Source organism: Stegostoma tigrinum, chromosome 8 (genome assembly GCF_030684315.1).
Source record: "Stegostoma tigrinum isolate sSteTig4 chromosome 8, sSteTig4.hap1, whole genome shotgun sequence".
NCBI lineage: Eukaryota > Metazoa > Chordata > Chondrichthyes > Orectolobiformes > Stegostomatidae > Stegostoma > Stegostoma tigrinum.
The window spans coordinates 63075754-63090514 of record NC_081361.1 but is presented as its reverse complement, the minus strand read 5'-3'; the positions used below and the strand labels follow the sequence as shown (position 1 = coordinate 63090514).

General features: G+C 41.7%; 1 protein-coding gene across 2 annotated transcripts in view; it reads right to left on the bottom strand.

The window, feature by feature from the left end:
- Nucleotides 1–14761, bottom strand: part of LOC125456528 (uncharacterized) — a 100645-nt gene that overhangs the window by 59706 nt on the left and 26178 nt on the right. For both annotated transcript variants that reach the window (XM_048539725.2, XM_048539722.1), the window contains exon 3: nt 6080–6216. In XM_048539725.2, coding sequence (XP_048395682.1) covers nt 6080–6216 — 137 coding nt within the window. The remainder of the gene's footprint in view (nt 1–6079; nt 6217–14761) is intronic.

Here is a 14761-nt window from a genome sequence, read left to right as displayed (position 1 = left end):
GGATTACCTGTAGGTTACCTGTCCTGCACATCCCTGGATACTATGGAGAAAATTAGTATGGCCAATCCACCTAACCTGCACATTTTTGGACCGTGGGAGGAATTCTAAGCAGCCAGCACAAAACCACACACCTCGGAAAGAAAGTGTAAACTCCACACTGACAGTCACCCAAGGCTGAAACCAAACCCAGGTCCCTAAGGTAGCAGTGCTAACATGGGGCTTGATTTTTCAGTGATCAGTGTTTTTTTCACACTGTAAAATAAGATGCCATTGGAATCAACTAAACCTATCCTGCAAATGAAGGAGGCATCCTGAACCACTGTGCTAAAGCTATTGAATTGGCAAAGCAGCTCACGGCAGAATGCCCTGCAAAAGCTAGGATGGCAAAGATAATTACAATAAGCTCTACATTTGGAATTTGTGGAAATACAAGAAACAGCAAGTATTCCAAATGGTGAGTCAAGGAGGTAGTAATGCTTGTTTTATAGTTAAAGAAGCTTGAACATAATGTGGCAGCTTGAGAAAAGGAGAAGAAAGTTAAATTTGAAAAGCATGGAAATGGAAGTGAGAAGACTTGAATGAGGACACGGCAGAATGCCCTGCAAAAGCTAGGATGGCAAAGATAATTACAATAAGCTCTACATTTGGAATTTGTGGAAATACAAGAAACAGCAAGTATTCCAAATGGTGAGTCAAGGAGGTAGTAATGCTTGTTTTATAGTTAAAGAAGCTTGAACATAATGTGGCAGCTTGAGAAAAGGAGAAGAAAATTAAATTTGAAAAGCATGGAAATGGAAGTGAGAAGACTTGAATGAGGAAAAATCTATGTTGGTCCTGCTTTGCACACATCCTGTGCAGCCATTGCCTTATACGCCTCATTCGAAGTGCCCCATGAACTGTATATCCCTGTTTAATATGATCTGCCTATACTGCTTGCAAAACAAAACTTTTTAGGGTACTTAGATACATGACTACAATATTTCAAGTCAAAGGAGAAACAGAAAGGGGAGGGTGAACCCAGAGATTCAAAAGAGAAAATGACAAAGGGGAAGGAATTGAACAGAACACTGGCACAAAAGGCAGCATGTAAAAAGGCTTCAGATGCAAAGTAAGGCACTGGTGAGGAAAACCCGCACTATAACCTTAAGTCCAGGATGAAATGCAGGGCCCATCAAAAATTGAGGAAAAAGGACATGGAATTACTACTTACCATTTGAAAAGGTAGAAAAACAAATGAGATGGACAAAAGGAAAACTGGGCACGACCCATGCAGAATAAGTTAACAAAGCACAGAAGATTTAAGCATCGCTGTCAGGAGAGGTTCCTGTGGATTGAACTGCTGCAAATAATTATATTCTGGGTGAGTGAGTCAGTTGCCAAAGTACACAGGTAAGTTTTGAAATTCCAGGAAACAACCTGGATAAACTTACTTTGAATTTGAAGGAGTAAAGCAATTCTGCTTGGTGCTTCCAGAGTAAATCGCACACATGAGACTCGCAGACAGATATTCCTAAGAACTGAAATATTCAAGACCTTTTAGTAAATGGAACCCATGTTCTCAATTGGAGGGTTACAACTGAGACAGGTCGCATAAATGGCTCACGATTGAGCTGATCCATACAACTAAACCTTTCCCCCCCTCAGCCTTCTAAAGCAAAGATAGGTGGGAGAGTGAAAGGAGGGGTCAAGCTTGAGGAACAATACTTCATCTTCTGCTTAGGCATTTTTACAACTGCTAGGATTTGATATTGAAGTCCACAACTTCAGAGCCTAATCTTGTAACATCTATTCTCCAAATTTCTTAGTTTCCACAACCCCTATCCTTGCTTCTTCTTTACTTTGCTCTCAGCTGAGAAGATCCATTTTCTCTCTTCCAAACCTTAATTTACACACACGTTACATTCTTTTCTCTTTTAGCACAATTACTTTGTCTTTTGCATGTAACCTCAACAATGTCTGTTCTTGTTTCTCCATCTGTCAAGTTCAAAACCCACCATTGTTTTTGACCCCAAGCAATTCTGAAGCATCATGTCAGACTGGAAACATTCACTCCACTTTTCTCTCTCCACAGATGCTGCCAGATTCGGGGTCGGAGTTGGGGGGGAGTGGGTGGGTAGAGGTGCTTAAACTCAGATTTCCAGCATCTGCAGTATTTTGCTTTTCCTTTAATGCTTTGTTTAGCACTGGCATTACAATCGCTAAATCAACATCCTATGGGTTGCTGCTGACCAGAAACTGAACTAGATTAGCTACATGGATATAATAGCTCCAAGCTGTAGGATCTCTAGTCTCTGAACTGCTCAAGTAACTCACCTCATGACTCCCCAAAACCTAGCCACCATCTACAAGGCATTAGAGAGGCATGTGATGAATATTTTCAATTATCTGGATGACTGCAACTGCAACAATATTCTAAGATTGACACCAACCAGGACAAAGCAGCCTGCTTGACTAGCACCACATCCACTCCCTGCACCACTGTTCAATCACAGCAGTATATACAATCTACAAAATGCATTGCAGAAATTCACCAAGTCCTTGCAGCACCATCCAAACCAGCAACCGCTTCCAGAAATGAAATTTGAGCAGATACATGGGAATATTACCACTCACAAGTTCTCCTCCAGCCACTAACCATCCTGACTTGGAAATGGTGATACTGAAGGAGGAGGAATGATTCATAATTCTGGAATTCCTACCTGAATGACAATGTAGACATATCTATGGCAGGTGGGCACCAGCTCACCACCATCTTCAAGGGCAACTAGGGATGGGCAATAAATGCTGGCCCTGTGCTGACTCACACATCCTAAAAGTGACTTAAAGTGTGGCGCCTCAGAGGCTAGGAATGGGCTTTCCCCTGGAATGAATTACTCCCAGGTTGCACCTGCCCTGGAAGCTGTTGCTGGTACAACCTCTGATGAAGGGTCTAGGCCCGAAACGTCAGCTTTTGTGCTCCTGAGATGCTGCTGGGCCTGCTGAGTTCATCCAGCCTCACATTTTATTGGCTGATACAACACCCACTTGAAATCTCAGGTCAAGGAGGGACACAAGCACAGATTTGTAATGGTAGGAAGGGTGCAGTAGGTTGTCGGAAGCTCAGGGAAAGGGGCAGTGGGTATCAGGAGCTAGGCATGGGGATGATTTTTCAGAACCCACCAATAAATACTCTGCCTTGAGTTCAGAGACCCTAAGTATTGCTCGATGACTGATTGAACCCGCAGCTAAAGGAGGCGTTAGACAGACTGAACAAAGAATAAGAGACAGAACAGTGTCATCCCTGCCATCGACGGAAAAGATGTCAGGAAGAATTTCATATTTAATCAGTGGTGCGTGTTCAGAATATGGGACTTCACTGAATTTGGAATTGAGAATTGGATGTGAACATTGCTCACATCTTGCCTTATAGAAACATAGCCTTAAACGTGAACTGCTTCTATTTTGTTTCTTTCTTTGTATAAAGACTCACAGTGTAGATGGTTAGCTCACTTGTTAGTGAAAGGCAAGGAACAAGGGTTCAGGTCATAAGGTAAATATTTTCTCAAATTTTCAGATTGTTTGTTTGGTAAAATACTATTAAATTATTTTTCCAAAAGTAAATATTACAGTCAGTTCATGTGTCCATTTGATGTTGGGGATTTCACTTACTAGAAGTACTGATTTTTATGTGCAATCACTTGAAGAATTTTCAGAAGCATGTTTTCCAGAAGGGGCAGTTGACAGATGCTAGGTAGACTAGATACAAGAACTAGTATTTGACCTCAATGGGTAAATAACTATGTCCTTAAAATTTGACCTGTGAAATTTCATCTCAATCAAGATAAAGCAAACGAAATATCCACTTTTTAACATGTTGCTTTGTAATCCTTGTATGACAACACTGGCTCATGGGGATGAATTGTAATGAGTATGTGCATACTGCTTTGAGGCTAAGTGGCTGGCTAAAACTAGCAGCACATCAGGAAACCAGCTCCACAATGCTGTTTTCCACATCTCACTGTTATGTGTGAGTTGGTAAGTAAGCAACCATTTAAAAAGGTAGATCGAGGTATTATGGCATAATTAGCAATTAGAAGACAGATTTTCAATTTGAACTTCAGATCCATGGGTTTCTTGTGCTTCCTCAGAATTGCCAGTGAAACCAGGTGAGGATGCAACAATTGAGGATACTGAAACCACAAGCAGAAAATAAAATCAAATATTCAACATGGTCAACCCATTTCTTGTGGGTAAAGTGTTCAGAACTACTTGAATTAAGAAGCTAAATTTTACAGGTTCTTTGGCCATTCTGAAGGTGTCATCTACACCTCAGTAATTTGGAGGTCTGAATATCAGGTTAACATGTGTAATTATGAAATAATTTAAGATAAGTGTCATTGGAAGGCCTCTAGTTGTTGCCCATCCCTTATCACTCTTTACAAGGTGATGTTGCATAGACTTGACTAAAAGATGAGAATCGGTGACTGCAAGCAGCATCAGGTATGAACATTAATAGCCTGTTATTCATAGGCCTGTCTCCCCACAGAAAGATCAGAAGAAAGATACAAGGCACAGACAGCCACCTGGCACACGGTTGACAGAGGCAGCAGAAAAAGTTCCTCCTACGTTGAAACATTCATTTCTTAGCAGGCTCAATGTTGTTTCAAGTGGTAGGATGCTTTTTGCAACTTGCTGAAGCAAGTCCGAGTGTCAGCTTTCAATCTGCAGTAGCTTACCTTCTGAAACATTTTAATGTCTGAAACCAATTTTATTGGAAAATCTTGGAGACCAGGGATAGCCTTTGGTTGACGATAACTACTCAAATCTAAGCCAGGAGTGACAGGACATTCATTACACGACCAAAGATTTCTCTAACATGTCATTGACATATCAGATGTGCTGGCAGGTGCCTGGACAGGTCTAGAGGAGCCCATCAGAATGCACTAGAGTTTCCAGAAACGGTCATGGTGCTCTACATCTGTCTAACACAGTAACAAGATCTGGAGGCCTGCAGGAGAACCAAGCTGCAGAATGTACAGCTTCAGGTGATGAAAGGTGGATGAGGTAGAAGATGACAAGGTGATGGTGGAAGAAACTGGGGAGGGAATCCAGGTAGTACCCCACCAACAATACACATGGTTTTCCAGGATGGCCAAATTATTGCAAAGTTCACTGCTGTTCCAATACCGCACCTACCTAAGAACCAAATACAAAAGCTACTTTACCTTCCAAACAACCTAGCATGCCTTTCATATGTTCCCATTTTCTCAATCCATTGGTACCTCTTCATTCATCAACAATCAACCAAAACATATTTTTCCATCCGAAGTAAAATCCACTTCTTCGGCAAAATGTAAGTCATCAAGTATGATGCAGTGATCCTCACGGTGAGGCCATAGGAGTTTTCTTGCAATGCCTTGCCAAACTTGTCACGTTAACTTGCATTCCTGCCACTAGCACCATATTTAAAAAGCCATAGTGCATGTGGACAAGCACTGTCAGTCTGGAGCTGCCCTGCACGTTTCCTGATATTTGCTTTGGATATGGCAGACGGGGGGAGAAAAAAACAAACAAAAAAAAAACGGCATCCTGCTTTGCAAGCATAGTGCAGGAGCCTCTGCTAGATGGGCTGGTGCATGTGCTAGAATTTCCTCTTCCCCAGCGCAAGTGGTGGAGACCATGACACCAAACCTTGCTACTCATACTGAAGCAATCTTTGCTGTCTGGAAGAGTGCCCACCTCTGCAGGAAGATGGTAGGTGGCTTTTTCTACTTACGAGTGTAAATGCCAGCATTCCCCTCATCTATCTATCTCTGTGCTATCATACACATTTCCCAACAAGTTATGGACAAGTATGGCACAAAGTCTACTTCATGCCTCTAAAATGTAACATCACAATGGATGAGTGAAGGGGAAGAAACTCAGCAAAAAAAGATTCAGACCAAAATATTTTCCCTTACCCAAATCAGACATTTTCTACAATAAAATTGGCATTGCAATTCTAGATTCATGTGTTTATGACAGACATAAATGATGGTTTTGAAATAGTTGCTTGCACTTTTAGGTGTTATTATCACACCTTGCAAACTCTGTGTCCTACCTGCAGGATCAAATCCTCGATACTCAAGAGGTTCAATATTAACAGTCTTAATAAATTTTCTTGAGCCATCAAGTTTTTGTAGAATGACTTCAATATAATTATAAGGAGCTCCAGGCACATTGCACCATAGTTTATCCCTATGAATCAGGAAAAATAATGCTAATTATAGTTACATTCTTTCCTCCATGTTCCAAATTTGTTACACTCGCCTTGAGTGCTTAACATTTACCCCCTTTATCTCTATGCAGTATAAAATAAATTAGAACAGTAAAAACTAGTTAGTCCGTGAAGTCCCATATAGCTATCAATTATGTAAAAGATATATACAATTTTTCAACAGATTTTCAAACATGAGGAAATTTGTTCTGTCTTGGTTACCAGATATGAAATCAAATAGAGCACAGATTGTTTACCCAATTGTGTGATATTTATATTTCATGAGTTTTCTTCTATTCCATCAACCTTACTTCAGCCTTGCAGCATCACTTTTCTCTTGGGTACTCATCTAATTTCTCTCCTGAAAGCATTTAAATGACTTAGCTCAACAACTTCTCAAGAGCAACCAATTCTACATTCTAGCCACACTCTCTGGTAAAGAAGTTTCTCCTTAATTTTGTATGAGGTTTATTTGTAACTTCAGATTACTTAACATCCTGTAATTTTGGTTTCACCCATACGTGGAGGCATTTGCACATGTATTATGCCCAACACATTCAGAATAGTAAGGATCTCCAACAAACCTCCACTAATTCTCTTTTCTAAGAGAATCAGTCCAAACTTGCTCAATTTTTCCCAATAGCTGTAATTTCTCAGTTTTTGTACCATTCTTAAAAATAGCTTTTGCACTTCATCTTTGATTATTATTTTAAAAGTATGAGATAGAACTGCATAAGGTACTCAAGCACAACATGAATAGTGCTTTACATAAATCTAAACTTCACTAATCTTGAATTAACCCTGATGTTCTGTAAACATTATTGTTGCTTTCTAGGCGTATGATACTGCTTTAAATGATCTGTTTTCCCAGAACCGTATGCGATTTAGTTTCCAAATTTCTGCAGTTTCCAGCCTTTCTTATGCAAGTACATCACCTCACATTTATTGAGGTGAAAGTTAATTTTGCCACTTCATTGCTCTGATCTCCAAGTTTTCTAATTTTTTTGGGAGAATATGGAATCCTCCCTTGGAGTTAGCAATACCTCAGTATTCTTTGCCATTTTTGATATTTTAATCACTCATTCCACTGTCCAAATCATGTAATTTAAAATTACAAATACTAGTCATCCCAACATTGATCTGCTTAGAACATTGGATGAAAGTAGAAAGCAATCTACCATTTGTCCCAGTCTCGACCTTCTTTAGTGGCTGCATTTGGCTTATACCCAAGAACATGCACGAGCAGTGATATCTCTCAAATATAGCTTAACAGAGTGACAAATAATGATAAATAAAATTTTAATGAAAATAGTACATTGGTTATGAAATAAAGTGTTAAACAAAGTAGAACTTCTCTTAATTTTTCAAAAAAATGCTTAATATTGCTTGCATCAATAAATTGGTATGAACATGCACAGTCACCAATAGTCAGAGTTCTGGTGTCAGAAAATATATTCTTTATTTTTAAGCTACATGCTATCTATTCAGTTTTTTGTCCCAATTCCATTTGCCCTAACCATTGTCATAAGCCTACCACCTGGTATCTTTATAATGCCTTTTTCAAAAGCCAAGCACATGATGATATCTACTGCATAGGCCTTATCCATTTTTTCTGTTTGTTTTTCAAAGAGTCCTCTGTTTGGTAAAGTATGACTGAACCTTTTAAAGTTTATGTCTTTTATTAAATTATATTTTCTATCTCAAGATACCTTTAACATTTCCTTTAGTGTAGATTCCAGTACCTTTTCAATCAATAAAATTATACTTTTTGATCTACAGTTCCTCGATTTTCTTTCTTTTTGTATTTCTGAACAACATTAGCTGCTTATCCCTCTTCTATACAACTTTTGCACACATAAGCTAATACATTTGCACTTCTGTAATATCCTTGAGCATGCATTCAATTTCGGTTTTACTTGTTTTTCAATAATTTTCTTCCGTTATATCCTAATTCCAGAAACATAATTTCTAAAATTACTTCCTGTTGGAGGGTCTAATTTGTGAGAATAATTGATAAAAGCTAAAGCAAAACAGTTATTCAATACACACGCCATTTCTCTGTCATTGTCTGCAAGTTACTCATTTTTGTCCTTTAGTGGCCATATACCAACTAGTAAAGTTTATTTTTTAAAATTACATATTAATCTGAATTGCTGAACAAAACCATGATGTGACACAGCCTACATGCTGTAGGATTTGTGTAAATGTTAGTTGATTAAATTTCTTGTATATTTTGGGCATCTAGTTATCATGCATGATGGAATGCATTATCTTTTGCAAGCTTGCAAATCAGAATCATTGGTACCCAGTTTGATGACTTTCAACATGACTTGGAAAAGTTTGAACACAATTTGAAGGAAAGCTGTTCATAAGTTGCACTAAGTCAACTTTTAATACAAAAGGATATAAGAAGAATCAATTAAATACTTTCTAAAACGGAAAAATGTGATCCAGCAAGACCAGTCATAATGCCTCCAAAACAGGGAATTTTTCTGCTGGGATCTCTTTGGCTTGCTACACCTCCCTGTACCTGGTATGGCCTTTTTATACTATAGCAATGTAGCTGACTTAACTATTCCCTGAAATGGCCTGCAGCCACTTGTTTGGATCAATACATGACAAAGCGGAAAAGGAATGAAACTGAGCAAGCTATCTAGCATCAAATGCAAATCCTCCTTACTAACATGTGGGGACTTGTAAAAAATTGCAAGAGCTTTCCGACAAATTCGTCACCCAGACTGGGTGCCAGACTGGGTCTGCATCAGCTGCTGAGGGAACCAAGAACAGAAAACATATCTGACTATATCCTTGCCAATCTACATGCTATGGTTGCATTGGCCATAACAGATAGGTTGGAGTGAGCACCACATAGTCCTTGTGGAGACCAAGTCCTAACTTTGTATTGAGGATACTCTCCATCGTGTCGTGTGGCAACAAATAATTCCAATTTCAACCAGATCTAATGAGTCAAACTGGCTATCAATGAGGTTCTGTGAGCCAACAGCAACGGAACGGTACTTACTCATAATAGGCAACGTCTTGGTTTGGTTCATCACCCACTCTATAATTTTCATCAAGTTAGGGGGTCAACAGTAGAACATAGAACAGTACAGCACAGTATAGGCCCTTCAGTCCACGACGTTATAATGACCTATTATCCTACTCTAAGATCAAAACTAATCTGTACACCCTTCATTTTACTGTCATCCATATGCCTATCCAAGAGTTGCTTAAATGTCCCTAATGTATCTGACTCTATTACCACTGCTGGCAGTGCATTCCATGTGCCTACCACTTTCTGTGTAAAGAATCTACCTCTGATATCTCCCCAATACCTTCTTCCAATCACCTTAAAATTATGCCCCCTCATTTTTTTAGACTAGATTCCCTACAGTGTGGAAACAGGCCCTTTGGTCAAACAAGTCCGCACCGCCCCTTGAAGCATCCCACCCAGACCCATTCCCCTATAACTCACACACCCCTGAACACTACGGGCAATTTTGCATGGCCAATCCACCTAACCTGCACATCTTTGGACTGTGGGAGGAAACCGGAGCACGTGGAGAAAACCCACGCAGCAATAAGTATACCGTTTTGGATACTGCTGGGGGGGGATGACCTACCAGAGGAAAGCCATAGTAGTCAGTTCTCTGGCACTGAGCCTGACACTGTGGCAAAGAAGGGAAGGGGGCAGAATAGAAAAGTACTCGTGGTAGGGGACTCGATAGTTAGGGGAATCGACAGGAGATTTTGTGGGCAAGATCGGGATTCCCGGAAGGTATGTTGCCTCCCTGGTGCCAGGGTCCGGGACGTCTCCGATCGGGTGTATAAAGTTCTAAAAGGGGAGGGCGAACAGCCAGAAATCGTGTTACATATTGGCACAAATGATATAGCCAGAAATAGGTTTGAGGATATAAAAAGTGATTTCAGGGAGTTAGGATGGAAGCTGCAGAGCAGGACGAACAGAGTCGTGTTCTCTGGTTTACTACCGGTGCCACGAGATAGCGAGGTGAGGAACAGGGAGCGGGCACAGCTGAACACGTGGCTACGCAGCTGGTGTAGGAGGGAGGGCTTCAGATATGTTGATAATTGGGATGCCTTCTGGGGAAGGTGGGACCTGTACAAGAAGGACGGGTTGCATCTGAACTGGAAGGGGACCAATGTCCTGGGTGGAAGTTTTGCTCGAGTAGTTCGAGAGGGTTTAAACTAGTATGGCAGGGGGGTGGGAACCTGAGCTGTATACCAGAGGTGAGCGTTGATGCAGGTGAGGCAGTAGCAAGAGGTAGACCAGCTAGTGGGAAGGATTTTCCTGGGAAGGAACCAAGGGATCGGTTAAAGTGTGTTTGCTTTAATGCAAGGAGTATCAGGAATAAAAGTGATGAACTTAGAGCATGGATCAGTACCTGGTGCTATGATGTTGTGGCCATAACAGAGACATGGGTTTCTCATGGGCAGGAATGGTTGCTGGATGTTCCAGGGTTTAGAACATTTAAAAAGAATAGGGAGGGGGGAAAAAGAGGAGGGGGTGTAGCACTACTAATCAGAGAGGGTATCACAGCTACAGAAGCTTCCATTGTCGAGGAAGATCTGCCTACTGAGTCAGTATGGGTGGAAATTAGGAACAGCAAGGGAGTAGTCACCTCGTTAGGGGTTTACTACAGGCCCCCCAATAGCAGCAGGGAGATTGAAGAAAGCATAGGTCGACAGATTTTGGAAAAGTGTGCACGCAGTAGGGTTATTGTAATGGGTGACTTTAACTTTCCTAATATTGATTGGAACCTCCTTCGAGCAGAAGATTTGAATGGAGCTGTTTTTGTAAGGTGTGTTCAGGAGGGTTTCCTAACGCAGTACGTTGACAGGCCGACGAGGGGAGAGGCCATTCTAGACTTGGTGCTCGGAAACGAGCCGGGGCAGGTATCAGATCTTGTGGTGGGAGAGCATTTTGGTGATAGTGACCATAACTGCCTCACATTCTACATAGCTATGGAGAAGGAGAGGATTAGGCAGAATGGGAGGATATTTAATTGGGGAAGAGGAAACTATGATGCGATTAGACATGAGTTAGGAAGCATGGACTGGGAGCAGTTGTTCCATGGTAAGGGAACTATAGACATGTGGAGACGGTTTAAGGAACAGTTGTTGGGAGTGATGAGTAAATATGTCCCTCTGAGACAGGCAAGAAGGGGTAAGATTAAGGAACCTTGGATGACGAGAGCGGTGGAGCTTCTAGTGAAAAGGAAGAAGGTAGTTTACATAAGGTGGAGGAAGCTAGGGTCAAGTTCAGCTAGAGAGGATTACATGCAGGCAAGGAAGGAGCTCAAAAATGGTCTGAGGAGAGCCAGGAGGGGCCACGAGAAAGGCTTGGCAGAAGGAATCCGGGAAAACACAAAGGCATTTTACACTTACGTGAGGAATAAGAGAATGGTCAAAGAAAGAGTAGGGCCGATCAGGGATAGCATAGGGAACTTGTGTGTGGAGCCTGAGGAGGTAGGGGAAGACCTAAATGAGTTTTTTGCTTCTGTCTTTACGAAAGAAACCAACTTTGTAGTGAATGAAACCTTTGAAGAACAGGTGTGCATGCTGGAATGGATAGAGATAGACGAAGCCGATGTGCTGAAAATTTTGTCAAACATTAAGATTGACAAGTCGCCAGGCCCGGATCAGATTTGTCCTCGGCTGCTTTGGGAAGCGAGAAATGCAATTGCTTCGCCACTTGCGAAGATCTTTGCATCCTCGCTCTCCACTGGAGTCGTACCTGAGGACTGGAGAGAGGCAAATGTAATTCCTCTCTTCAAGAAAGGAAATAGGGAAATCCCCGGCAATTATAGACCGGTAAGTCTCACGTCTGTCGTCTGCAAGGTGTTAGAAAGGATTCTGAGGGATAAGATTTATGACCATCTGGAAGAGCATGGCTTGATCAAATACAGTCAACACGGCTTTGTGAGGGGTAGGTCATGCCTTACAAACCTTATCGAGTTTTTTGAGGATGTGACTAGAAAGGTTGATGAGGGTCGAGCTGTGGATGTGGTGGAAATGGACTTCAGTAAGGCATTTGATAAGGTTCCCCATGGTAGGCTCATTCAGAAGGTCAGGAGGAATGGGATACAGGGGAACTTAGCTGCTTGGATACAGGAATTGGCTGGCCAACAGAAGACAGCGAGTGGTAGTAGAAGGAAAATATTCTGCCTGGAAGTCAGTGGTGAGTGGAGTTCCACAGGGCTCTGTCCTTGGGCCTCTACTGTTTGTAATTTTTATTAATGACTTGGACGAGGGAATTGAAGGATGGGTCAGCAAGTTTGCAGACGACACAAAGGTCGGAGGTGTCGTTGACAGTGTAGAGGGCTGTTGTAGGCTGCAGCGGGACATTGACAGGATGCAGAGATGGGCTGAGAGGTGGCAGATGGAGTTCAACCTGGATAAATGCCAGGTGATGCATTTTGGAAGGTCGAATTTGAAAGCTGAGTACAGGATTAAGGATAGGATTCTTGGCAGCGTGGAGGAACAGAGGGATCTTGGTGTGCAGATACATAGATCCCTTAAAATGGCCACCCAAGTGGACAGGGTTGTTAAGAAAGCATATGGTGTTTTGGCTTTCATTAACAGGGGGATTGAGTTTAAGAGTAGTGAGATCTTGTTGCAGCTCTATAAAACTTTGGTTAGACCGCACTTGGAATACTGCGTCCAGTTCTGGGCGCCCTATTATAGGAAAGATGTGGATGCTTTGGAGAGGGTTCAGAGGAGGTTTACCAGGATGCTGCCTGGACTGGAGGGCTTATCTTATGAAGAGAGGTTGACTGAGCTCGGTCTCTTTTCATTGAAGAAAAGGAGGAGGAGAGGGGACCTAATTGAGGTATACAAGATAATGAGAGGCATAGATAGAGTTGATAGCCAGAGACTATTTCCCAGGGCAGAAATGGCTCGCACGAGGGGTCATAGTTTTAAGCTGGTTGGTGGAAAGTATAGAGGGGATATCAGAGGCAGGTTCTTTACGCAGAGAGTTGTGAGAGCATGGAATGCGTTGCCAGCAGCAGTTGTGGAAGCAAGGTCATTGGGGTCATTTAAGAGACTGCTGGACATGTATATGGTCACAGAAATTTGAGGGTGCATACATGAGGATCAATGGTCGGCACAACATTGTGGGCTGAAGGGCCTGTTCTGTGCTGTACTGTTCTATGTTCTATGTTCTAATGTGCAAACTCCACACACAGTTGCCCTGGGAAAAAGTCTCTGGCTGTCCACGCTATCTATGCCTCTCATCATCTTGTAAACCTCTACCAAGTCACCTCTTATCCTTCTTCACTCTCAATGAGAAAATCCCTAGCTCCCTCAACATTTCCTTATAAGACCTGCCCTCCAGTCCAAGCAGTATCCTGGTAAATCCTCTGTAAAGCTTCCACATCCTTCCTATAATGATGTGACCAGAACTGAATAGAATATTCCAAATGTGGTTGAAACAGGTTTTTATTGACCTGCAACATAACTGTTCAGCTCTTAAATTCAAAACCCTGCCAATGAAAGCCAACACACAATAGGCCTTCATAACAACCCTATCAACTTGGGTGGCAACTTTGAGGGATCTATTATTTGAATAAAGTGTGGACAAGAGGAAGCCAAGAGCAGCACCGGGCACACTAACCTGGTGAAGTTACCACAAGACTATTTGCATGTCAAACATCAGAAACAGCAGACAGAGCTAAGGGACTCTACAACTAGACAATCAGATCTCATCTCTGCAGTCAATAAATGTGGAGCTGGAAAAGTACAGCTGGTCAGATAGCATCCAAAAAGCAGAAAAGTCAATGTTTATGGAGAAGTGATATTGGTTTTCAGCCCGAAATGTTGACTTTCCTGCTCCTCGGATGCTGTCTGCCCTGTTGTGTTTTTCCAGCTCCACATTTATTGACTCTATGGAGCCCTTTCTGCAGTCCTTTCTGTCTCCTAATCTCTGCAGTCCTGTGTTAACCAGTCTAGGAGACAATCAAATGTTTTAATATATTCTTGATATATAGGAAGAGGCTGTGCAAACATCAAGGGTGCTGCGAAGAGATGATTTGAGTGAGTTCAAAATTACTAAATTTCTTTCTGTTTTCTGACTACTCTGTCAATTCACTTACCCTGAATGACAAGTGCTTTCAAGTCTTATTTCTATCTCTGTGTTTTCCAAGCCATCTCAGACCCTTTTATTTCAGTTATTCCGAAAGTCAATAACACACAGACACTGGGGGCAAGACCACAGTATCGCAAACAAACTGTATCCTCATGTGATATTCAAAAGACTTCAAGGACTGGGTTAGAAGAGGGGTTTGTAGGTGATGACTATTGAGCACAAATGCATAGAAATGAGGGCGGAAGAATAGGATGCTCACGCAGGTATAAGGGTACATACTAGCTTTGTAAGAAAATTTATGAAGGTAATGTTTGATGCATGGGGCAACTTGCCAGTGATACTGTATAATGCTACAAAACAAAACTATTGATCTTCATGCTTGGAGCAAACCCTTGAAACAATTTGGGAAATGTCGTCCT